The following is a 24,769-nucleotide window of genomic DNA, read 5'->3' on the forward strand; positions in this document are numbered from 1 at the left end:
ATACTTGCTACTCTCGCTCCAATCCAAGGATTGATGATATTACCTTATTAGAACTTCCTGTTCGCAATTTGAACGAAAATATGACCAAATCTTTCTCATTGACACCAGTATATCACGAAGCTCAATGATATTTGGCCATGTTAAACCAATTAAAACTTCGAAGCGTTCATCTGAGAGTGAAAATCACTTACTGAGTTAATTGGTACATGAGACGCGTATGTATTCTCAGATATTATCTGGAAAGTACGGAGCTTTCTACACAATATACCCCGAAATTAAAGAAATCGATACAGCGAATCAAGTTTTTAAATGGACATGGTCGATAAATGCATGACTTGAAATTATGCAAAAGGTTATAACTCAAAAACGAAAAATAACGCATCACTATTTTTTATACCTGTTCTTGTTTCAAGTTTTAGAATAAATATAAAAATATATAGCGTTCTCAGTCTACAAACCATGAAAACCATCATTAAGATATTCGATTGACGTTTTCAAACACAAAATTCCAACTTTATCTTTATCACACATTTTTCCAGAAAACTATAGACATCCCTTGATAATATATATTTACGATAATTTTTGACACTGTAATGAAATTTTCCTTCTTTCTTTTATTATTATTCCATTACATCCATCAGCAACACGTGAAAAACTGATACGCGCTCGAGTTCTCGAATGACGTAACCGAATCTCATATATGTGATAATCACGACGTTCATATATTACTATCATTCATATGTGAACCACATACCAGTAAGTTCTTGCTTTGTAGCTTTCTAGGTTGTACCCGAAGTATGATCGTGTATGTATTATGCAATAGTTGAAACTCATTTCCTCCTTTTCGTTACTTTGATTTCTAAGCCCTGCGCTTGAGTTGCATAAACTACTAGAACAAAGCTCCATGCGTTTCCCTTTTAACAGAACTTGATGGGAACGCATGGTCGACTACTACTAGAAATGCATGGTGCTAAGATAAAGCACCATGCGTTTTCTTCTCTCAGAATTTGATGGGGCCGCATGGTCGACTGTTATTTATTTTTTAGAACAAATCAAATATTTTGGACGTCCACATTTTTTTTAAATATGAAAACATACCACTTTGACATGTCCAAAAATTCTTTATTTATCACCAAAAATCCGGGGTGGTGCAAAAATTGGAAGAGGGAAAAAATATGTTTCAAAACATTGAAGTATTTTTTAATAGAAGAAATACATATTCAAAAATTTTGAAAAAAAATTGCAAACCTTCCCCATAATGCCCTAAACATACCTGATTTTTTTAAAATTTTTCGGATGAGCGGTTTCCTCAAAAATCAAATATAATAAAAAAACAATAGAACCACCCTAGTTCCGTCAATATGGCAGTTAAAGGGTTAACTCTTTGAGAAAACTGTTTCCAGTCTATGACCTTTCGAATGTGGTATAACAATATGAATTCCCTTTGGGGGCAGATTTCACAGGCTTATCCTGCTATAGCCTTTCCTAGTTCACGGCCAGTCCGGAGCGAAAGAAGAGCGGCTTTGACATTCCCTTTTCGCTGATTGTCAGCTGCAGCAGCACCTTCTTGGGGAACTCGTTGTGTGTAATGAACTTCATCCCGGAGCTCATTTCCTTCGACTCTTGGGTTACTATGATTTATGCTGCCTGGGTTGTTTCGTCAGTGTAGGTGAAGGAAAACCCATGAAAAATCAGAAATTTTAGTCAATTTTTTTTAATCCAAACGTTATACGCTTAAGCTCAACGTTGCCGCTTGGCAATGAAAAAAAATCTATTATTGGATTTAGTTGTCATCATCTTCCTAGGAGGAGAGACGTTTTCATGGCTATCCAGCGAATGGGCGGGGAGTAGTGGTTCGCTATTCACGTTCCCGTCCATTGGTTCGGTGTCACTGTTGTTGGCGAAATCATCGTTATTACTTTTTTTCCCCGGTGTTGGGTGCGTTAATCGCTGCAGTTGGTGTGCCTTGTGTTCGTTGAGGAGGATGCTTCATTGTTGTTGATGGCTGTCACCGATGTACTGGAGTTATTTGCGGTTGGTGTGGGGGAAGCGCCGTTACCCTTTGTTGTTGTCTTCTTGTCCAGTTAATCACATGGCTTACCATAGTGAACAGTTTTTTGGCCATATTTACATGTAGCCATCTGATTATGATAAGAAACAAGTGATTTACTTCGATCACTTTTATCCTGGCCGACAATCACATAAGAAGGTATAGCCTTCTTCAAGCGTATGCGTAACAAACGTCCGCCATTCAAAATACCGGGAAAAAAGTTCCTCCACACTTCCTCTTCGATGGAAAGAATCTATTCCTTTCTCGGAATGATGCAGATGAGCATGACCGCCTAATATTGCTAAAATACTTTTCAAACATCTTGAACATAGCTGCGAGATAAAGATAGGGCAGCAGTCGAGATTAATGAAAATTCTAAGTCTAAATACTTCTGAAGTTCCTGCAGCCGATAATCCGAATTTTACGAATACGGTCAATATGATATTTTTCGAGTCCTGACCATTTGGGATTGGTCTATTTATTATTATCAATTATAATATCCTAATATTATCAGTATTATTTCTCCGATGTTTAACACAGTTCATTGCATTTCTCTCAAATAAAAAACATCAGAAACTGAAGGTCGGTATAAGATTGTCCATAATTCTATTTCAGATTTGCATGTTGCCGTGGAAGAAAATACCAAAACAACTCAACTCCTCCAGATAATATTTGGCCGATTCATTTTTGTTACTGTGTTTAGTAGTGAAAATTTCATTAGAATTAATACACACCGTCTTGAAGGTTTTTAGGACAACAAAACAGAATCCAGAAATCTCCGGTTGTGCTCTGGCCAAAAGCTTCAGCTCGGCGTATAATACAGTTTGGCGAATTTGTTTGCGAGAAGGATTTCAGTCGTGCCGTCCACAAACGGCACCCAACTGATCGTTGAAACAAAACTTTGTTGCCGAAAACCATGACAGAAAACAATACGAGCAATTTCTGATCAATTACGATGGATGTATTTTGATAACCTTACGTCCAAATGGATTTTGAACAACTTCCGGATCAACAATTTTGCTTCGCTTGACCTAGGGAAAGTGCTCCGGTCATATTTAAATTTGTATTCTCAGGATAAATTTACTCGCGAATTGATGATTTGGCAAGGCATATACTGTTGTGGAAAAAGGACAAAGCTTTTCATCACTCTACAAAGAAAAGTGTCTCCGAAAGAGGGGTTTACCTTTCATTCGATCCCGTAGCGTTCAGGCTTGACTAAGGTAGTTGCCATTACGGTCGGAATGTCATCGAATGGTATAAGCGGACTAATATCGATTTTTGGGTAATCATCAGGCAATTAAATTGAAGAAATGCGAAAAACAATCAAAACACCGTCTGACTTGGAGAAATGGTGGAAAAAGATGACTGACAGTACAACCGTGCCAAAAATAATAGGAGGTATTCGCCGCGATGTTTGACAATTCATCCGGAAAACTTACCAATAATTTTAATTTTAGCGTATCTTTTTCAAAAAAATTATCTTAAATCTTAATAAAAACCCTGCCAAATGATACCCTTGGTGTTTCTTAATATTGATTCCTTCTGGAGAAATAACTTACTTTGTTTGGTCAAAAATTAAGTGGAGAAGTCTTTAGAAGTGCCGAAACGTTAAATTTTCTTGAGTGATTAACGCTATTTTTTGCATTTTTTTTAGAACGCATAGAAGCTGAATGTTGATTTTTTTTACTTGTTTAATGCGAAGCTCGCACAGCGAACGGTGCACTAAATTTATTATTCTGTTACGGATCTGTTCAACTAATAATTTTAATACTGATTGGAATATTTAAATGGAAAAATATTTTTACAAGCTTTTTGTAAATAATATCTAATTCGCGGAATATTTCTTTCTGTGGCCCGATTTGTTGAATTTTTCAGTTGTTCAATGTGTTGATGGTAATTTTCTTGAACGTAAAGCAACAGGATAAATTTATAGAAACGATTTAAGTAGTAATGAAATTAAATTCAAAGTGTCGTTTCATAAACAGGTGAGATAGGATATACCTTTCTTGACTGTCAAAATGCCCTTCAATCACAAAATATGATACACTGAGGTCTTTTTTACGCGTTTTTTACGCGGATTTTCGAAATTACGCGGATTTTCCAAGTAACGCGGTTCCATAAATAAAAGATGATAAAGTCCATAGTTCTCAGTAATCAAATTCACTACAAATGTTGAATTTGTTAATCGATTTGAAACAAAAAAAAAATCAAAGAAAATTAAGAAGATACCCTTTAAAAATTTTAATTGTTTCGATTATTGACGTCCAAATGATTTCCTGTAACTTCTTTTTGGATACCATTTTTATACAATTAACTGTTTCCGAGTTGTAATGATTTGAAGAAAGATGCATGCGAGAAAAACACATTCTCCCTTTTCAATGGTAAGTCTTCAGCCGAGTGCAAAGTTTTGTTCAAATCGAATAAATAACTGGTAGTTTCCAAAATTACTCTAAAACTAATCGTGAACATGACCAACTTATTTCAAATTATTTCGAGATTGAGTTTAACAGCAATAAGTTTTGTTTCACATTTTCTTTTAAAGGCTTTAAACTGTGATTGACTGAGTTTTGGAAATTCTATTTTAACGGTTTACTAGAGGTATTAGTTGAAATTTGTCGTCTTTTTATCGAAGAAGAAAACGAATAATTTTTAAGAAAAACAGAGCTCGTTGTAAATTTGATCAGTATCTAACGAGGGAAACAGAATAACCTACTCTACCCAAACGATTCCCACGGAAGGGAGTTAGCTACGGGTTCGAGCCTCATCTCTGCGATAACTCTTTCGCAGTTCTCATTTCATAGTTTAAAGGAGTGTATCCACGGAACGATCGAAATTAGCTCTGCGCTTAATTCGTATTACTGTTTTTGAATTCGTTGATTTTAACAACAAAATTTCCAAAATAACTATAAAATTAGTTAAAATTGAGAATTTACTTTACTGAAAAAAATTCTTATTTTTAGAGAATGTTTTTAGTTGGCGAATATCCTGGATACAAACCAGCAATATTTCAATCCAACACGAAATTCTCATTGACAACTAATTTTGTTATTAAAATCAGAAAATTTGTTTCTATTTATCTATCACCATCATTACTGAAGGACAGCACAAAAAAAACAAAAATGAAATTGGTTTTATTAACAAGTTTATTAGCCAAAAACTCATGAGAAGTGCCAAAGTAAAACAATCCATCAGAAAGCTAAAAAGGACAGTCTTGTTGAAACTACTTGCGAATTGTTTTGACGTTTTTCACATGTGTTACGATATATCCATATTTAAATTTTTAAACCGATATGTAAAAATAACGTAAACTCTTAGTGGAAAGTGTATTTATTTAGAATTGGTGCGCATTTGAAGCGATTGTGCGTAATAATGTTTTAAAGTGGAACAGTGAAGTGAAATTCGAATGTTGCACTCTAATTGTATATGTCAAATGAAGTTTTTTGTATCTTCCAACCTTCCGGGCTACGCCGTCCGGTGTACTACTTGTATTCGGTTTTTGTTTTCCGAGTGCTCAAAGTTTTCAGTGACAGAGTCGATTTCGCGAAGTCGAATGAAGAAAACAGCGATTTAGAAGAACCGAAATTTTTTTCGGTAGTAGTGTGCCATCTAGTGTCTAGTAGTCATTACGGTGTTAACGTTTTTTCGGTGACAGTGCGCCATATAGCTGCAAATTGCAGAAGCCAATTTAACCATTTATGTTGGTTGAAAACAACGTTTTATTTCTCTAATTCAACTAAAAAGTTAGTTGAATGGAAATGAAGTGTGCCTTAGCTAAGAAATGACAGCACGTTTAATTGGCGAATTCAACTGAAAAAATAGTTCCTCATAAGCCAAGAGCTTCTTTTCTTAAACCAAACAATAATCACATTCCCAAATTGAATGGCTTGGAATTGACATGGTCTGATCAAGCTAAATACTTAGGTTCAACATATGACAAAAAACTCACTTTCAAGGATCACATTGAAGGAATCCAGGCAAAGTGTAATAAATATATTAAATGCTTATATCCTCTTATAAACAGAAATTCTAAGCTCTGTCTAAAAAACAAATTGTTAATTTATGAACAAATTTTCAGACCAGCCATGCTTTATGCAGTACCAATTTGGTCAAGTTGTTGTTCCACCAGGAAGAAAACGCTTCAAAGGATTCAGAATAAAATTCTGAAAATGATTTTGAAGCGTCCTCCCTGGTTTAGTACAGATGAGTTACACAGACTCACAAATATAGAATCATTAGATGTAATGTCACATAATATTATAAGCAAATTCCGACAAAAATCGATGCAATCTTCAATTGAATCGATTCGCTCTCTGTATTAGTTCGTAAGTTAGTATATAAGTTCCTTTCCCCCATTACACAATACAAGTAGGTTTAGAATTTTCCCTACACAAAAATCTCAGAATTGCGGAAGCAAATGATGTCCTCATGGTAATAACCAAATCATATATATATATATATATATATATATATATATATATATATATATATATATATATATATATATATATATATATATATATATATATATATATATATATATATATATTTATATATATATATATATATATATATATATATATATATACATATATATATATATATATATATATATATATATATATATATATATATATATATATATATATATATATATATATATATATATTTATTTATATATATATATATATATATATATATATATATATATATATATATATATATATATATATATTATAATAGGGCTGAAAAGTCACCATTTGTGGCTGAACACCCAATTTAAATCTTAATAATTTAATTTGAACTCATATTCCATTAAATAATTATTTAAAAAAAAACTGAAAAAATAGCCATTTTAACAAATAGTTTATTATTTTTAAGGAAATGAGAATTAAAAAATCTAAATTAGCAAAAGTAAGATTTTTTAGTTATCTCAAAAAATAACTAACTAAAATCAGAAAATTAACTAAGTTTTTCGCCAAAATGCTGATTTCGGTCTTTTCGTGTCGAAAATAAGCTATCCACAAATTTTTCTTTCAAATTATTATGAAAAACGATATTCTATTCAAACTAAAAATTGATTCTTCATTGTACGAGGTTAAACTTGAGCGCAATGAAAACCGGATGAAATTTAAGTTATTCCTTCACGAGTTTTCGAACTTTTGATCGAACGCTCTTCATCAAGTTCCGGACAAGTGTTGCATCGCATTTTTTGGACGCTTGTGCCAAAATTTGTTTGAACTCCTGCATGTTCCCAGTTGCCTTACCAGTCTTCTTGAAGACCCTCTTCACGATTGCCCAGCAACGTTCGATGGGTCGAAGCTGAGGGCAATTTGGTGGATTGATATATTTCTCAAAGAAATTTATACCCTTTTCCGCAAGCTAATTAAGAGTGTTTTTGGCATAGTGAGCCGACGCTAAATCCGGCCAAAACAGTGGAGGTGTACTATGCTACTTATGTAAAGGCAGAAATCTCTTCTGGAGACACTCAGATCGATAGATTGCTGCGTTTATAGTTCCGGTAATCCTAAAAATGGTTGACTTGAAACCACAGGAACATATTGCTTGCCATACCAGTACCTTTCGACCGAATTTCTCCACTTGAATCGACCTGTCCGCATCGCTCACATCCTCCCCAACGACGATAGTAAAGTATTGTGGAACTGGAAGGGTTTTTGAGTCCTCCTTCACATAAGTCTCATCGTCCATCAAAACGCATGCATCCGGACACTGCAAAAGACGCGAATACAATTTCCAGGCCATTGTTGCTGCTCGCTTCTTCTGTTCTACACTTTGTTTCGAGATTTTCTGCTTCTTGTAGGTCTTCGGGTGATTTCGCCTCTTGATACGCTGGATCATTCAGACACTCGTTCCTGCTTTTTTGGCCAAATCACGTATTGACATTGATTTGTTCTTCATGATTAGATATGCGACTTTCTGGTCCTGTTTCGGGTTGGAAGAACCGGGTTTTCTGCCTCTTCCTGGTAGCTCATTCAAAGAATAGCGTTCTCCAAACTTATTAATGATGGTTTTAACACTGGCATGATGAATTCCAAACCGCTTTGCCAATTTTCGCTAGTAATACCCTTCTCACTTAGCCTTGTGTCCGGAACCTTAATTTTCACGTCCTTTTCAATACGCGACATTTTAAAAACGCAGAATTTCAACCGCACAAACAAGTAAACAAACGAAATTCGATTCTTAAAATATAAAAAGATTTGTCCATAAACTAGTATAACCTACAAATGAAGCAGAACTCAGTTCGGTTAGGCCGTTTCTGAGCAAACGAGTGAGTTCCACTATTGCAAGTACTTCCGAAACCGGAATCATGGAACCGGTATAATCGAAGTCGCTGCGAGAAAAGTGACTGGGATTCACTTTTGAGTCTCCGGTCGTTAATCGAAAATCGGGAATTAGGAAAATAATTTGTTCAGCCGTCTACTGCAAATGATTACCGATTGGAATAGTTTTGAGGTAAGTTGAGAAATTATTATACGTTTTTTAACTTCGCCACTTTTGGTAACGAAATGAATATTTAAACAATGAACCGGATGTCAGATCCGGATGAAATTCAGAAACTTTGTATGGGACAATTGTGCCTTTCAGTTGAATCTAAGTTTGTGAGAAGCGGTTCAGCCGTCTCTGAGAAAACCTAGTGCGCTTAATATGATCAGTATCTAACGGAGAAAACATATTGGAAAATTGACATATGAACACAATGATGTAATTAAAATCACGAAAATGTTACCACAGAGACGGGAATCGAACCCGTAGCTAACTCCTAACCGGGGAAATTGTTTTACCAAATAAACCCAAGTAACAATTCGCAACTAGTTTTGATACGACTAAGTCGAAACTATGTTGTAACAAGAGCACGAACATGTTTTTTATCATTAACTTTTCGTTTGAGTGTTTGAACAGAATGATTTTACAAGGATAAATTTTTTAATATAACCATTTAATTCTGTTATAAGTATATCACGTCACTATACAAATTCACTGTGTATCTCACAACATTATAAATCATGTATAATGAACGTAACATCACATATACGTATTTCGAATACAACTTGTATTCTTCTTCAGTGTATCAGGTTTTTTTAATTATAATTGTTTGTTTTTCAAATCTTCATAAACAGATTTTGATTGAAGGCGCATAAAAAACAGTTAATTAAAATTGAATTCCGCTCGACAGTTTTAAAATCGTTGTGAAATTTGTATCTTGTATCAAGTTTGGACTACAAGTACTCTACTGCCATTTTATTGCTGATAGAAAAGTATTCTGAATTCATTCAATGTTTATAATGTCGATGGTGACTAAGTTTCAACTAGTTTACTTGAAAATAAGTTATTTTCAAGTTATTTGAAGATAGGTTAATTACAACGTAACAACTCAATTTTAGCCGACTTAGCAACTAGTAGAAACTGCGCTTTTTGAGTCACGCAAGTAGTTAGATTTTTGTATTTTCTGGTTGCAAACTAGTCACAAATAAGCTGGCGTAACAAAATTTGTTACTTGGGAACTACCCTGCATATGAAAACATATGAAAAAAAGTCCAATTGACTGGACGAAACTAAGCACGCTTCACTGTACTTAGCCTACACGGTACTTATGTACAGTCCCGTATCGACGGAAACAAATTCAACACAAACACATACAATGATCACGAGTCTATTTCTACCCATCTACTTTTGCCGCACGATACTGATTCGAGACTTTTGTTTAGCTATCTACGAGGTACACACGATAGTTTCATGCATCGATTTAATGGATCTCCACTAGTGTGTGGTAGCAGCAGTGACGATTGTGTGATCTCACACACACAATATGGTAAAGGTACACAAACCTTTTATTTACCTTCAACGATTTGTTTTTTAGTTTTTGTTAAGACGTAGAGCCGTCTGGAGCTAGTTAGTGCACTTATTTTCATTTTTTTGCATATCACCCTGTAGTTCCGGAACTGCAAATGTGATAGTCAGACAGTGCAAGCGCTCGAAAGTACGGCGTTTGCGGTAATATTTCCCAATTAAGTTCATTCAGAGGGTTAAATACTACAAAGGTAGTGCTCAGAACATCGTAATCTCTCCTTGCATATTTCGAAAGTACATACTTCCAAAAATCTCTGTGTGATAATACGTTCAGACTGGAATTTCAAATGACAGTCGTTGGGTAATAATTTCAAATGACAGTCGTTCGGTAATAACAATGTTCAAATAACAGCGATCTATCCAGGTACTTGGCGAGCAAAACTTTAAACGTAATAATGTCGGAATAGAGTTCTATGAAAAATACCGTTGCGGTGAACGTGTTATCTCAAAAACTTTTCAAAAAATTTTCATTTTTTAACAATCCCAACTTAGCTTGCTTTTCCCTCCAATTTACTATATAATCCCTTAATGTATCCTTCACAAGTTTAGCGGTACGAGATGTCGCGTTGTCGTGTTTCGAGATAATTTTGCCATGCCATCGGGCCCTATTTGCTCGTTTTTCGATTAACTAATTGTTCGAATTGATAATTTGTTGTCGGTAGCGATCGTTCTAAATCTTTTCACAAGGTTTTAAAAACTCGTACCACACCACGCTGCCCTGGTTCCAACCCAACACAAACCTCTGTCTTACGACCAAAGCGATTTGGCCTTGCAGTCGATTGACCGGTTTCACCAGGTAAAATGAAAAATTTTTGTCACTTCAAATTCTCAAAATCAGTACGGTAAAATTTAATTTTCAATCGAACATTATTTGATGACAATGAAATTTATGGCATGTGACTGTCACCATATCCATTCTTATTCATTTGACTTTTGTTACCATACTCAAATGAAGCTCCTAGAATTCATCGTAAATTGGATAATCGTACGTAGTCATTTGAAATTTTGCCTGCTCAGTTCAGAGTGCCAAGTAGTCTACCTTCTTTATTGTGTTCGCTGTTTCTGGTGAGTAAGTTCAAATGAATTGGCATGAACATCAACTTGACAATCAACATTCTCTCCGACCAGTATTATAAATAGAGGGTGGCGGTTCTCATTTGAGTTTTCACCACCAAGTTGAAATCAATAATTTTCGACTGTAATGTAATGAGATGTGTTCCAAAGCATGAAAAATTAAAACAGAAAGAGGGAACAATTAATTTATGTTTATTCTGTAATTGATACGACTGGTTTACCTTTCACCTATTAACTTGAATCATTTCGAATGTTTACATAAACCTCATTTAAAGACCGATCTCTCATTCAATTAAAGGAGATATTTTCTTATCTCTAAAAATCAACTGACGGTGGTTAAAGTGAGCTTCGATTGAAAGAGTTTGATACGTCAGCGAAGACAAAACTGCTTTGCTCTTCATGTTCTGGAATCTCATGCCGAAATAATTTTTTTCAACGAAAGTCTCGAAATACAACGATTGGTTTAAAATGGATTTATTCGTTGTTAATATTGCTAAAGTACAAGAGCATTTCAAGGTTCTTCCTGATTAAATTAATTTTAATAAAATGTTTTCCGGAAATAGACTCCCTGAAGCACGTAAGCGGTACGACAACCATTCATAACAATACAGACTGGACACCCAGTACCACCCACTAGGAACATTCAACCAGGAACTGTGTGAAGGACCAAAATGAGAATTGGGTTTTAGGTACGTGACGACTTCTAAACTTACCACGAGACTGTTGAGACTTTTCTTCCACTGTACATATCATAGCAACCAATTAAAATAATGACCATGGTAATATTACACATTATTATCCCCTAGCACGTTAAAAACAAGGAGCTACCAATCCCACTGTTCAACCTCATAAAGCTTCTACGGCTTGCGGTAGGCACTGATGGTCTCGCCTAACCAATTTAAATATTTTATTGAAATCAAGATGAAAGAGAAATAATGGGAACCATAATATTGTTGGTACCATGTGGTGTACAAAAAAATAATCTCGCAAACCTTTAAATAAATGCTCCTCTGCTTTGCTACTGCGAATCATAAAAACTCCCATGATTTTTGCGCTATAAAAATATAATTTGGATCAACAATTCAAATACTTTGTTTTGTTGCGGTTACAGATTCTACAAAATCGTGTGCAGGTATCGTGTTTATCAATTAGGCTCCCAATTTATCAGCCAACAGTTCCTGAGCGAATGCTACTTTGGAATCTAAAACTCAATTCACTTAACTTTTACCATGAGGAACCTCATCTAGAAATAACTCGCATCATCTTTCGATAACACTGGCCGGCGTGATTTAAAATTTAGTTTATCCCCTGTTATAAAATTCTGCACGCAACATTAATCGAGCCTTTCCCATGGCAATCGAATCTCTCTTTAATTCTCACACTGACATTTAATTCATCGGGTAAAAAATTTTAATTTGTGCAATCTCAAATCTGTGTCTTTTTTTACACGAAGGATACGTACCGCGTAAAAAACGCGCTACTTCGGAAATCCACGTAACTTCGGAAACGCGTGAAAACTTGCAAAACAAAAGAATTTTTTCTTGATGACAAAATGTTTAAAAAATGTATGAAACGTCCAGATCTGGTGCAGTCTCATAAAAAATTAGGAAAAAATCGACTTCGAAATCCGCATAGGAAAAAACCGCAAAGCTAAGAAATTTTTTTGATTCCAAATGTCTTAGAAATGCATGAAACGTCCAGTTCTGGTGTAATCTCAGAAAAAAAATGTTGATAGGAATCGACTTTGGGACTTGAGATTTCCGAAATCGGAATTTTTTTTTATTCCAAATGTTTCGAGAATGCGTGAAACATCGAGATCGGGTGTGATTTAAAAAAAATGTTTTTTTGACAAAATCGACTTTAGGACCGCGTAACATCGGAAATCCGCATAGAAAAAACCGCAAAACTGAAGAATTTTTTTCTTGATGCCAAATGTCTTAGAAATGCATGAAACGTCCAGATCTGACGTAAAAAAAAGTTTTTGAAAAAAAATCGACTGGGAAAAATTTTGAGATTTTCAAAATCGAATTTTTTTTATACCAAATGTTTTCGAAATCGTCGAGATCTGGTGTAATCTAAATTTTTTTCTTGTTTTTCAAATCGAAAATTGTGTCAGAGAGTGGTCTTCAAAAAATTTTCGCGATAACACCAGATCTCGACGTTCCAGGGATTTCTCTAAGACAAAACAAGAAATTCGCGTAAAGAAACTGCGTAACTTAGGAAATTCGCAAAAAACTGGTCTAGTGGAACACCATTAAGACGCAAAATGCAGACATAGGGGAATGGGGGGCAAAGCGGGGATATTTTGGTTAATGATTATTTTTACATTTTAAATGAGATTTTTATTGCGTATTTCACTAGTAACCCGAATAAAAACTATTTTTATCTTAAATATTTTTGATTGAGAATTGAACATTGAGTAACTGTTCAGAATGCTCCATATAGGGGGCAAAGCGTGGTACCTTATAATTTTTTTTTGTTTCGATCATAGAGATTTAAACCTTAAGGTCATTCGCCTCTTCGGACCAGAAAAACTTTCTGACCCTATGCGCGGAGTTGGGAATCGAGCCCAGGTGGACTGCATGGAAGGTATCGACTAACCCATCACATTACACCCGTCCCCAGGTACTTTATAAAATTATTTATTTCTTTTTTACACAAACTGTTCAAACATTACATCGAATAGAAAATTAACTTTTGCATACCATTCTGTTGAACAACAAATAATTTAAAAACCTTTTTTAATCCACCTATACAAAATTGAACAAAGCACGTTGGTTTTTTCTTCCTTCGTACCTGCTCGTACCGATGCGATTTGATTTGATACTCATCGCCCTGTAATTCCGAAATCGGAAGTCGGGTTTGGATGAAATCGCACAGTATTTTTTAAAACAATGAGAGCTGCAATTTGAATCATTATTTGTGAAAATCTTTGCTTAACCGTTGCTAAGAAATCGAAGTGAGTTCCGTTTTCGGAGCTTCTCTTCACTATTATCAGTACTTACAGAAGCGGAATCCGAGGAAGAGTAGTCCCAAAGTAGGTTTATATATTCACTAACTGACAAGATCGGCCAGCTAGATGAATTTTGCAGTAAATTTAATAAAAATGTCCACCTCGTTTCGCCATCGCTTGTGAAAGAATACTCATGAAATTGAAAATTTGCACTAATCGCACTGTATTATTGAAACCGGAAGTAGGATCTGGATCAAGTTTTCAGGGACTTTTAAAGAATTTCAAGATCTTTTCTTTGCATCTTAGTTTGTAAAAATAGGTTAAGAAATTTCCAAGAATAATGATTACGCATTTCCCCATAGATTTGCACATATTGCCTTTTAATTTCGGGAGCGGAAGTCGGATAAAGATAAAATTCAATAGCGACCTGTGGGACCATAAGACTTTTCGTTTGAGTCTAAGTTTGTGAAAATCAGTCACGCCATCTCTGAGTAAAGTGAGTGACATTTATGATGACAATTCAATAGCGATCTATGGGACCATAAGACCTTTCAATTGAATCTGAGTTTATGAAAATCGGTTCAGCCATCTCTGAGAAAATCAAGTGACATTATAAGTAACATACACACACAGACATTTTGTGATCTCGACGAATGAATGAGATAGGCAAACACGATTACAATGAATATAAAGTAAATTAAATTCAGTATGATTTTCTTAATCCTAAAAACTTAGTTCAAAACAGTTTCAATTTGGTTGGTTGCTGGTCAAACGAATCGATTTCGGTACCAGTTTCCGGTTCCGGAAATGCCGTAAATAGTGATCTGATACGGAACTGACTCAAAGAAGGAAAGTTGATTTTTTAAGAAAACTATGTGTTCATTCTAGTTTTATTCATTTTTGATCATAAAACCCATAATCAACGTATGTAAACTAGCTGATAAACAATCATTTAACTCATACAGCCGGTAAACCTGTAAACCGGTAAAACTGAAATAAGTTTATTTGGTCATCGACTCTCAAAATCTGTGAACCCGATAAATTTCTGTGATATTTTTACACTAATAACCCTGTATCTCCTTAACCGGAAGCCGGATCTGACTTAACAAGCAGTTTTTATGGAGCCTCAAAGCCTTTCATTTGAATATTAGATTGACGAAATCGGTTCCACCATCTGCGAGCAAAATGACTGATGTTATTTAAATTGCATTACATATATCATCTTGCAGTTTCGGAACCAGAAGTCGAATCCAAAATAAATTCAGAAACCTTATATTGCAGAATAGAACTGTTCAACTGCTCTCTTTTTTTCTGAGGAACATTCATAAATTCAGAAGAACGAAAGAACGGTTCAAAGGAGCCAGTTCTTTTGGTAGAACCACAAAGCTCTGAACGGGTCTCTAAAACAAACGGTTTCGCCCATCTCTAGCAGGAATCCAGCGGATCTTTTCTTGGTTGAGTTTTTCCCCGCCGGATTACACAAGGCCCCTAGGCTGGTCCTGTCGAGAGAAAGATAACGGTATAAAGCCAACCTCTTACGAAAGCATACCCGGAGTAATGAAGGAAAAACTATTCAGAGTACACAGTATTTATAGCGTCGTTGTTCAAAAACGGAAGGTTTTAATACTTAAAATAATTAAGTATATGAATTTTTATTGATTTTTAGAAGTAATTCGTTATGTGATGTTTGCTGTACCCAAATAGCTACTTATACTTATATGAAACACATTCATGAATCAAGTTGAAGACATTACAACCTGCATTTTAACTACTGTGTAACCTGAGAAGCATAAGAGGCGGAGCTTATGCGACTTACCGAGAGTTGCCAAACAACTTCTCAGTAACGAATATTTGATTTGATCCACCGCGCACATTAGTCAGAATGAAACAGAAAATAGTTTGTGTCAAGTTACAATTTGTTGATGTTTTTCCCATTCAACATTTATGACCAAAGATGAGATTTGAATTCGTAATACGACTTGTTTCGTCATGTATGTCATGCGATCAATATGCAGCATCTGTTACAGGTGCTTCTTGGGTATTGCTATTTGAAGGTAAGGCATTTAAGTGAAAGTTAAAATATCTCAAAAGTATTGGAATCTTACTTAAAAACGTGTTTAATCCACCTAGCAGTGAGATGATACCTATTTTTATCAATCCGCATGTGTTTTTTGCATGAATATTCTTCGGTGTTTATGTTTTCATGACATTATTTTAATGACCTTCGTTTTAAGCGACAATTTGAGATTTTAATCACTCATTACTCTGTAATGTCGAAACTGCAAATCGGATCGAATTTGAATCAAGAAGTGTGATAATCGATTAAACATGCCATGATATGTAAGTTCCACTCTAGAGTTTACGGTAATTTAAGGTACTTCCAGAGCCGGTATTCAGGAACCAGCATAACCCAAACCGATTCGTATGGCCATATGACGAATAAATTACAACAGTTTTGAGTTCAACTTTGAAGCTTTTCGGGATTGTCATCTTCTATATCGGTTTGAATTTTAAAAATTCATCATCATGTAATTCGAGAATCGGAAGTCATAATTGGATAAAATAATTAATTTTTGTATATAAGTTTGTTTTAATTAAAATTTTTGTTTCTGAAATTTGATTAGGCTTTTTTTGAGAAAACGATTGAGCTTTGAGAAACGATTTTATACTGGAACCGGAATTCTAAAAGCGGTATGGCCGAAGTCAGATAAATTCACCTGAGTAGCTGTACACTTTACATTTGTTTCAAAACATTTGAAAATTAGTTAAGACATCTTTGAGAGATCATAGCACAAATTAAATTTTTAGGTGCCTTCTGATCGACAACTGAATACCACTAAAACTGAAAAAAGTTAATTTTTTTATCGACTATCCAAATCTGCTAACCCGATAAACCTGATTAAATTATGTGGAATAGACATTTTTATACAATCCCCGAAACCGGAAGTTGGATCTGACTGAAAAGCAAGATGTTTTATAGAACTTTGAAACTTTTCATTTGAATCTTAGATGATTCTTAGATTTCATTTGCATCTTAGATCGGTTCAGCCATCTTCAAGAAAAATGAGTTACACAATTTTGATTTCGTTTCACATATTATCCTGTAGTTCCGAAACCAGAGGTCGGAACCAAACATAATGCAGGAACTTTGTTTGGGAGCATACGACTTTTCGTATGAATCTGAATTTGTAGAAAAGAAATTTTCCGAGAAAATTAATTGAAGTTATTTGTCACACACGCATTTGCTGATCTCGACGAACTGATTCGAATGGTATATAGATGTTATGTTGTTTCAGCATTTATTGCTGTAAGTAGTTTAAAACAAAATAATTAAAAAAAATTCTGCCATCATCTGGTTTATATATGTCATATTCGAACGATTATGTTGCCAAAAACGAGCCGTGCCAAAATCGGTCCGAGGCTAAATGTCATGAAAAAGAATGCTGTACACAATCCTTTTGGTTCTTAGAAACAATTGTATGTAACAGTATAAAAAATCGTGTTTTCCGTTGCTCCCAAGCATTTCTTTGTCATACAGCGCTCAAAACTCCTACTGCTGGAATAGGGGGAAAAGTCGCTTACAGAAAAATTTCGATATCTCCGTTAAAAATGGACGGATTTTAACAATCTATGGCTTGTTGGATAGGTATTACCGTGCGGAATCTAAGTCTGAAAACATATTCTGTTTTCAAGGTCAATTGTGACAGATACTGTCAAAAAACTGAAAATTTTGACATAAAACTTTGTATAACTCAAAAAGTAAACATCCGATCTCAAAACCATTCAATAGCGTTTTGGGTGACGGGGAGACCTTTCATTTGCGACTAGTTTGATGAAAATCGGTCCAGCCATCTCTGAGATCTCGACCTCTTAGTTGACAACACACATACGGACACACACACATACACACACACACACACACACACACACACAGACATTTGCTCAGTTCGTCTAGCTGAATCGATTGGTATATGTCATTCGGCCCTCCGGGCCTCGGAAAAATTTTCGAAAGTTTGAGCGAATTCTATACCTATTTTTTATATATATAAAAATAGGTAAAAATGCGTTCATAATACGATATTCAAAACATTTTTTTTTGTATTAGAAGACACAACGCCTGGATTCATACAGTAGGGAAGACAGAACATAATCATAACAGAAACGCCCCTGAAGATACACCCATTAATGAAATGTGCGTTACGCTTAAATTTTAGCAAAAAAGTCCGAATAATTCATTCCTCGAGGACTTTTACCAGGTGTGCTAGTTAATATGGCGGGATTTTTTCATGATTTGTCTTCGCAAATAGGAGTGAATCCATCTATTTGTGTCCTAAAATCATAGTGTCTTTTTTTCGCACTAACATTACTCGTGACTTGGGATGGATGATTTAAATCAGAGGTGGAAATAAGCCCATTTTGCGCAGGAAAATGTGAATCAAGATTTCCGACTGTGAATAAAAAAACTGAACACCGTGAATTAAAAAACTGCGTAACTAAAATGGCGATTAGTTTTTAAGTGGTGGGACTCGTATATTACACAGAGTAGCAGCCGACCTTATTCATACGCGCTCTTTTTATTGCGAGACAAATTTTTTTCTTATTCTCAGAAGACAACCATGCGCAGGCGAGAGTGTTAGCTGCTCTCACAAAAACTCGTTCGCGCCGTTGGATGTACAACGCTTCGTTCGTTTTCAGCGCATTTAGCCAAGAACGGAGTTCGAGTGCTCCATTCGCATGAGAACAGGTGTAGCAACTTGTGCTAATTAACTCTCCGACAAGTCTCCGATCACGAAGTAGTATTCATAAAAATTTGTAATAATATGAAACCCTACATTTTTTTGGCAATTGTTTTTTCTTAGACTTGTTCAATTACTTTCCTTGGCGTACGGCACAATTTTTAATAATTAAGTTTTAAAAAGCCGGAAAAAATATCTGTAACCATTCAATCATTCTAAAGTATTTTTTTATCTACTTCTTGAAAATCTTGATACGATCTTGCTCAACACCACCATAAAATTTATTTAAAATTGTTTGCGTGGTACATAAAAATCATTCGAATATGATCTAGAATTAAATATAGTAATCACGTAAGTAATTTTAATTATATTAATCTACCTTTTAAACTTGAAAATATCGATAATTGAAGTAATTTTTGACACTTTTCTGAATTTTGATTCCGAAAAACATTTTAATAGGTATATATCATCGAATTGTGATATTTCCCAATAAAGAAGAAAATCACATATGAGCAAAATCAGACATGAGTGCCGATTGATTTACAACTAAAATCGTTGATCCCAATGAGGGGCGTGACAATTAGTGACAATAGTAATCCAACAGTAATTTTTAACTAAGAACAACGCGTGTCAATCAGACTTTCCGTGGAAAATTGTAAATTTTTCATCTTTGGGGAAGTTTAGTGATGGATGATAAGGAATATTAAAGGAGTTTGTACATCAATGATTTTTGTCAATTTATATGCATGAAGGTGCTCAAATTGGGGAAAATTGTTAATTTGTAACTTTCAGGAATACTCGTTTAACAGTCTTTATCACTAGAGTTGGGAAAAATGTCGGTTTCGTTACGACACGGTTTACGAAGTTTCAACACATGTTCTCCTTTGATACAAACCGTTTTCTATTTCGCAACCTGTTGTTTAATTGCAATAAAATGAATACTAGATGAAAAGAAATGAATGCTAGATGAAGGTTTTATGAAAATAATCAGATTGGATCGGAATCCAATTGATAATGTTAATTTTACAGCTTTCGCTGCGCAATATCAACATGCAATCCAAAACTAAAAAAAATATACCTCATTAAATAGTGATTATAGCGACAAAAGACTTAGTTCTATTTCCAGCTGGTTGATGCTGATGATGATGTTCATGCACTATCTAGATTAAACCCAATAAAACGCTATTTGACATGAATTTGATTTAAAGAGGTAACTGGAGCGCAGCATTTGACGCAGTGTTTCAATGGTGCGTTTGAATTGGCGTAGTCAAATCCTGCACTCCTGTTACTTCTGTGAATGATGTTCAAGCTAAATAGGATAATACTAATCAACTCCATAGCACGCTTTGACATGTTTTGCAATCACTTGAAAAACCGATTAGTGAAAATATACTATTCGACTCAGTTCATCGAGCTGAGCAATGTGTGTGTGTGTGTATGTGTGTATGTATCAAATAATTTCACTAGGTTTTCTCGGAGATGGCCGAACCGATTCTGACAAACTTAGATTCAAATGAAAGGTCTCGTGGGCCCATACGGAATTCCTGAATTTTATCCGGATCCGAATTCCGGTTCCGGAGTTTTAGGGTAAAGTGTGTTCAAATTGTACACCGTCACTTGAACCGGCGAAACAAAAAACGTAAAAAAAATTCTAAACTGCTCTCAAAACAACACAAATCGATAGTGATTATCAGTAGACAACTAAACAAACCGATTCCGGCTATCCTGATTCCCGGTATCCGGTTCCGGAAGTACCGGAAATAGTGATCATATATACCAAAATGGATCTCACTCACTTTTCTCAGCGATGGTTTAACCGATTTCCACAAACTTAGATTCAAATGAAAGGTCTTCTGGTCCCATACAGAATTTTAAATTTAATTTAGAGTGCGTATTAGTAGAGTTTGTATGTCATGTTAGTTGGTGGCCGTACGAACCGACTTTGATTATACCGGTTCTCGGGTTCCGGTGCCGGAAGTGCATATAATAGTGAAAACACTTCGTTTTCTTAAGGATGACCTACGCAATCAAAGCACTGTTTTATTCTGTATGTTATACTAGTTAATGCACAAACAATCTCTTGGTTTCTTTCAAAAAACGAAAAATTTGTGTTTGAAAAGAATACCACAATATTATACATGAGAAAGGCATCATTACATTACTAGGTGGATTAAAACAGGTTTTATTATAGTTATAATTATTATTCATCGCATCATGTATGTTAATATTATTAGCTGTTTTTTATGGTGATATTATTCTACCACGACGGTATTGCTGAATAAATTTCAAATACATCACGAAACATGGAACCGACAAAATAAACTCACTTAGCGAGCCTAAAATTATTGATATCGGATAATCCATATCCGAGAAAATAGAGCGGTAATCCGTTTTGACGTTAACGTCACTTATACCAGTACATCACAGGAACTGTGAACATTTATAAATTCTAAGTAATATCAAAATTTATCTTATCAAAAATCATTCGTTGCAGAATTCATTATAATATGTACAATAAATATGTGATATGAAATAATAATACTAATTATTTTTATTCAAAGTGGATCAAAAACTTTTCTTATTTCCACCCCTGATTTAAATGATTTAAAAGTTAGGATTTCAGTCTAAAAGATAAACAACGAATATATCTATCCAAATAATTTGAAGATTCTAAAATGTAAGGATTGTTGAACGAAGACAATACCAAATTGTTCAAACGATAAACGTTAGCCTCTAAGCCATTTCTGATTGTCTACACGTCATGAGGAAGAATCAGAAGGTGGGGAAATGGGTACCTCGTGAGCTGAATGCTATATAGCAAGAAGAGCGGGGAAAAGTGTGCGAAATTTTACATTCTAAGTATAAAACACAGGTTTTCTGCATTGGATTGTGGCGGGAGATAAAAAATAAATTAATTTTGAGAATCCCAAGAGCAAAAAATCATAGGTCAACCCTGGTCAACCTACATTAACAGCAAAACCTAACCACGTCTGAAAAAGCGATACTGTGCATTTGGTGGGATCGAAAAGTTGTCCTACGACAATCTCAAATCAAAAGAAACAATCATCGCTACCAAGAGCTAATGATAAAACTGAATCCAGTATTGCTCGAAAAACTACCAAAAAGCTCCATAAGACATGAGAAAGTCATTTTGCAGTGCGGCAATGCCCACGCACTTACAGCAAAAGTGACTAAAAACGTTATTTCGGAACTCAGATGGGATCTTTTGCCCCACCCTCAATACTCTCTGAACTTAGCCCCTGTTGCGGTTATCATTCATATCCATCGATGTCTAACACACTTGCTGAGCAGCACTTCACTAGGTATGAAGATGTGAAAAAATACCTTCACGATTGTATCGCTTCAAAAGATGAACAGTTCATTTATTTAATATATTTTTCTATTCAGGCCTATCCTCGTACAAAAATGTTATAGTAACAACTAATCAAGATCATTTGTGGTAGCTGACGATGATGCATCAAAATATGTTTTCAACTGTATACTTTGATTAAATTCCACTATTCATCACATAATGCAGGAATTGAGAAGCTATGTTCAACGCATACAGATCAAAGGAAAATTTAACGCAAAAACATTTCCCAGATTAAGAAAAAGTTCCAAGAAATATCTCAGTCTGCTGAATACTTTTCTCGCTATACAGACAACTCTAAAATATAATTCATGGTTCAGTGCAACGAAAATTTTCACCGACACTGCCGTTCTACGCATACTGGGTGTCCTTATTTAAATGGAACAGTTTTGCGTAAAATTGATGTATAGGCGTGGTATGATTAATTATAATTATTATCAATTCGTTAGTCTAAGAATATTCCGGTTAGCAATGCTGTGTCCCACCCAGTAAAATGGAAACGCCCATGAAACGACGCCGATCGATGTGATGAATAGTTTCGGTGATTTTCAGTCTGCTCCACGGTAGCATTTTCCTAGCTAATTTCTCCGGTATAGACTGAAACATTCTTCTGATATCAAACTCAGCTCGCGGTTTTCCCCCCACATTCAGCAAAATAATCATACTGGCCCGGAAAGAGAGTGGCATGTTTTTACTTCGAAGGGCAAATAATGATACAATTATTTCAAGCTTCGTTACATGTTTGCAAATTTTTAGCACTGTAATGTTGATTACTTTTTCATCTCCTATTACTTTTTAACTGATCATTGAAAGGGAAACGAAAGAAATACCCATCCATCTGAGCCCGAAGTGAGATAATAAAGTAGGTTAGAGCCTTGAAAGGAACAATAAAAAAGTTGGTAGGTATTGGGATAGTTGGGATTTAGTACTACTTAGCGGAAGAAAACACTTACCTTTTGCCTGTCGCCGTTTCTTACAATCAAAATCAAGACGCCGTCCTTGAAGTTTTTTGCGGTGATGCTGTCGATGAAAGTTGTACAAAATGGAAAGAAAATTAATGAGAATTAAACTAAATCATTCAAATACAAATTTCGCTATTGGAAGATGATTGGGGATTCCGAGTTGCGCACAGAAGAGGATCGATCCATGCTCTTTTTAACAAACCATACTGCCGGTCTATGCATAATTGTCCAACATTCTATGGGATTTGCTATACACATGGGACAATCATGCGTAGAACGGCACTATAGAAACCTATACAGCTTGAGTCATTTACTATCTGAACGTGAAAAAACTGATTCATCTAGGATTCATGTTAATGAAATAACAATAACTCAAAATGATGACAAGGAAAACTAACGACAATATTATTCCGTTTTGGTTTTGATGAAATCTCAAACTTTTCTTTAAAAACCACTCAATATCAACGATTTGTTTTTTAGTCTTTGTTAAGACGTAGAACCGTCTTGAGCTAGTTTTAAGATGATCAGTACCTAACGGGAAAAACAGGTTGGAAAATTGACATGTGAACACAATGATGTAATGAAAACCACGAAAATGTTACCGCAGAGACGGTACTCGAACTCGTAGCTAACTCCTAACCGGGGAAATTGTTTTACCAATTAAACTACCCTGCATATGAAAGCACATGAAGAGAAAGACAAAACAAAACATGCTTCGCTATACTCAGTCACCACGGTATTCATTTACAGTCCCGTATTGACGGAAACAAATTCAACAGAAACATATACATCTGGTGCTACGATCTTACTGACATTAACTCATGCTTTCTCCATTTCTTCTACATTCTTCATTGATTTTGATTTTTTAGAAGATGCTCAATCATAATGGCCCAATAATTTTCTATTCAGCGCAAATTCGGCGTGCTTGGGGGCTGCAGATTTTCGACAAGAAATCGACATCATTCATCTCACACCACTTTAACACATCCTTCGTGTAGTGACATGATGCTAAATCCATTCAAAATCATCAGACCGTCATGGGCCTTCCGGAGAGTGATAAACCGCTTTTGAAGAAAACCCGTCGAAATACACCTGTCCATTCATAGTGCTTGCGGAAACGAAAGGTGTACTCAACTTTCCACAAGTACAAATCGCTTGCCAAATTAAGAACTTCCTAGTGAATTTCAACATCTTTTGTGTTCGAAGGTCCTCGGGAACATCACACTTACTTATACTTGGCTGTAATATACAGGCTTTCTGCAAACTGGTTGAAGTCCGCCTTGACAGAATGTTTGGAATAAAAAATTTTAGTTTTTTCGGATGGCGATAGAAAATTCTAAGCCGAATAATTGCTTTTGATAATTTTCCCATGGAAGGTAATTATTTAAGCTTACTTGATGAACGAAAACACGCGTGTATGCATGAATTATTTCTCCGTTTTATTTATCAATTCATCCTCCGTTTTCGCGACAAAAATATTGGAGTAGATCTTATGCTCCAGGTTGGACCAGCAATTTTCGATGGGACGCAACTGGGGGACGTTGAGCGGGTTTGCCGAATTGGGTATAACATGGATATTCATGCGAAACGTAAATGATTCAAACTAGTCATGTGCACTTTAGCACAAACCGGAACCCAAGAGGTTCCAAACCCCAAAATGACTACTATCTTTTGGCGGCCAGCATTGCCGTCAATTGGTTTCGTTACTTTCGGCACGTCAGAATAGACATAGCACTTTAAGTGTAAAATAAGTGCGTT

At 35.2% G+C, this 24,769-nt stretch overlaps 1 protein-coding gene across 8 annotated transcripts in view; it reads right to left on the minus strand.

Annotated features, from left to right (window-relative positions):
• The window catches only part of LOC131436844 (endophilin-A), a 117,502-nt gene that overhangs the window by 19,703 nt on the left and 73,030 nt on the right, over positions 1-24,769 (minus strand). For all 8 annotated transcript variants that reach the window (XM_058605782.1, XM_058605778.1, XM_058605781.1 and 5 more), the window contains one exon: positions 23,003-23,069. In XM_058605782.1, the coding sequence (XP_058461765.1) occupies positions 23,003-23,069 (67 nt within the window). The remainder of the gene's footprint in view (positions 1-23,002; positions 23,070-24,769) is intronic.

Source organism: Malaya genurostris, chromosome 3, assembly GCF_030247185.1.
Source record: "Malaya genurostris strain Urasoe2022 chromosome 3, Malgen_1.1, whole genome shotgun sequence".
Taxonomy (NCBI): Eukaryota; Metazoa; Arthropoda; class Insecta; order Diptera; family Culicidae; genus Malaya; species Malaya genurostris.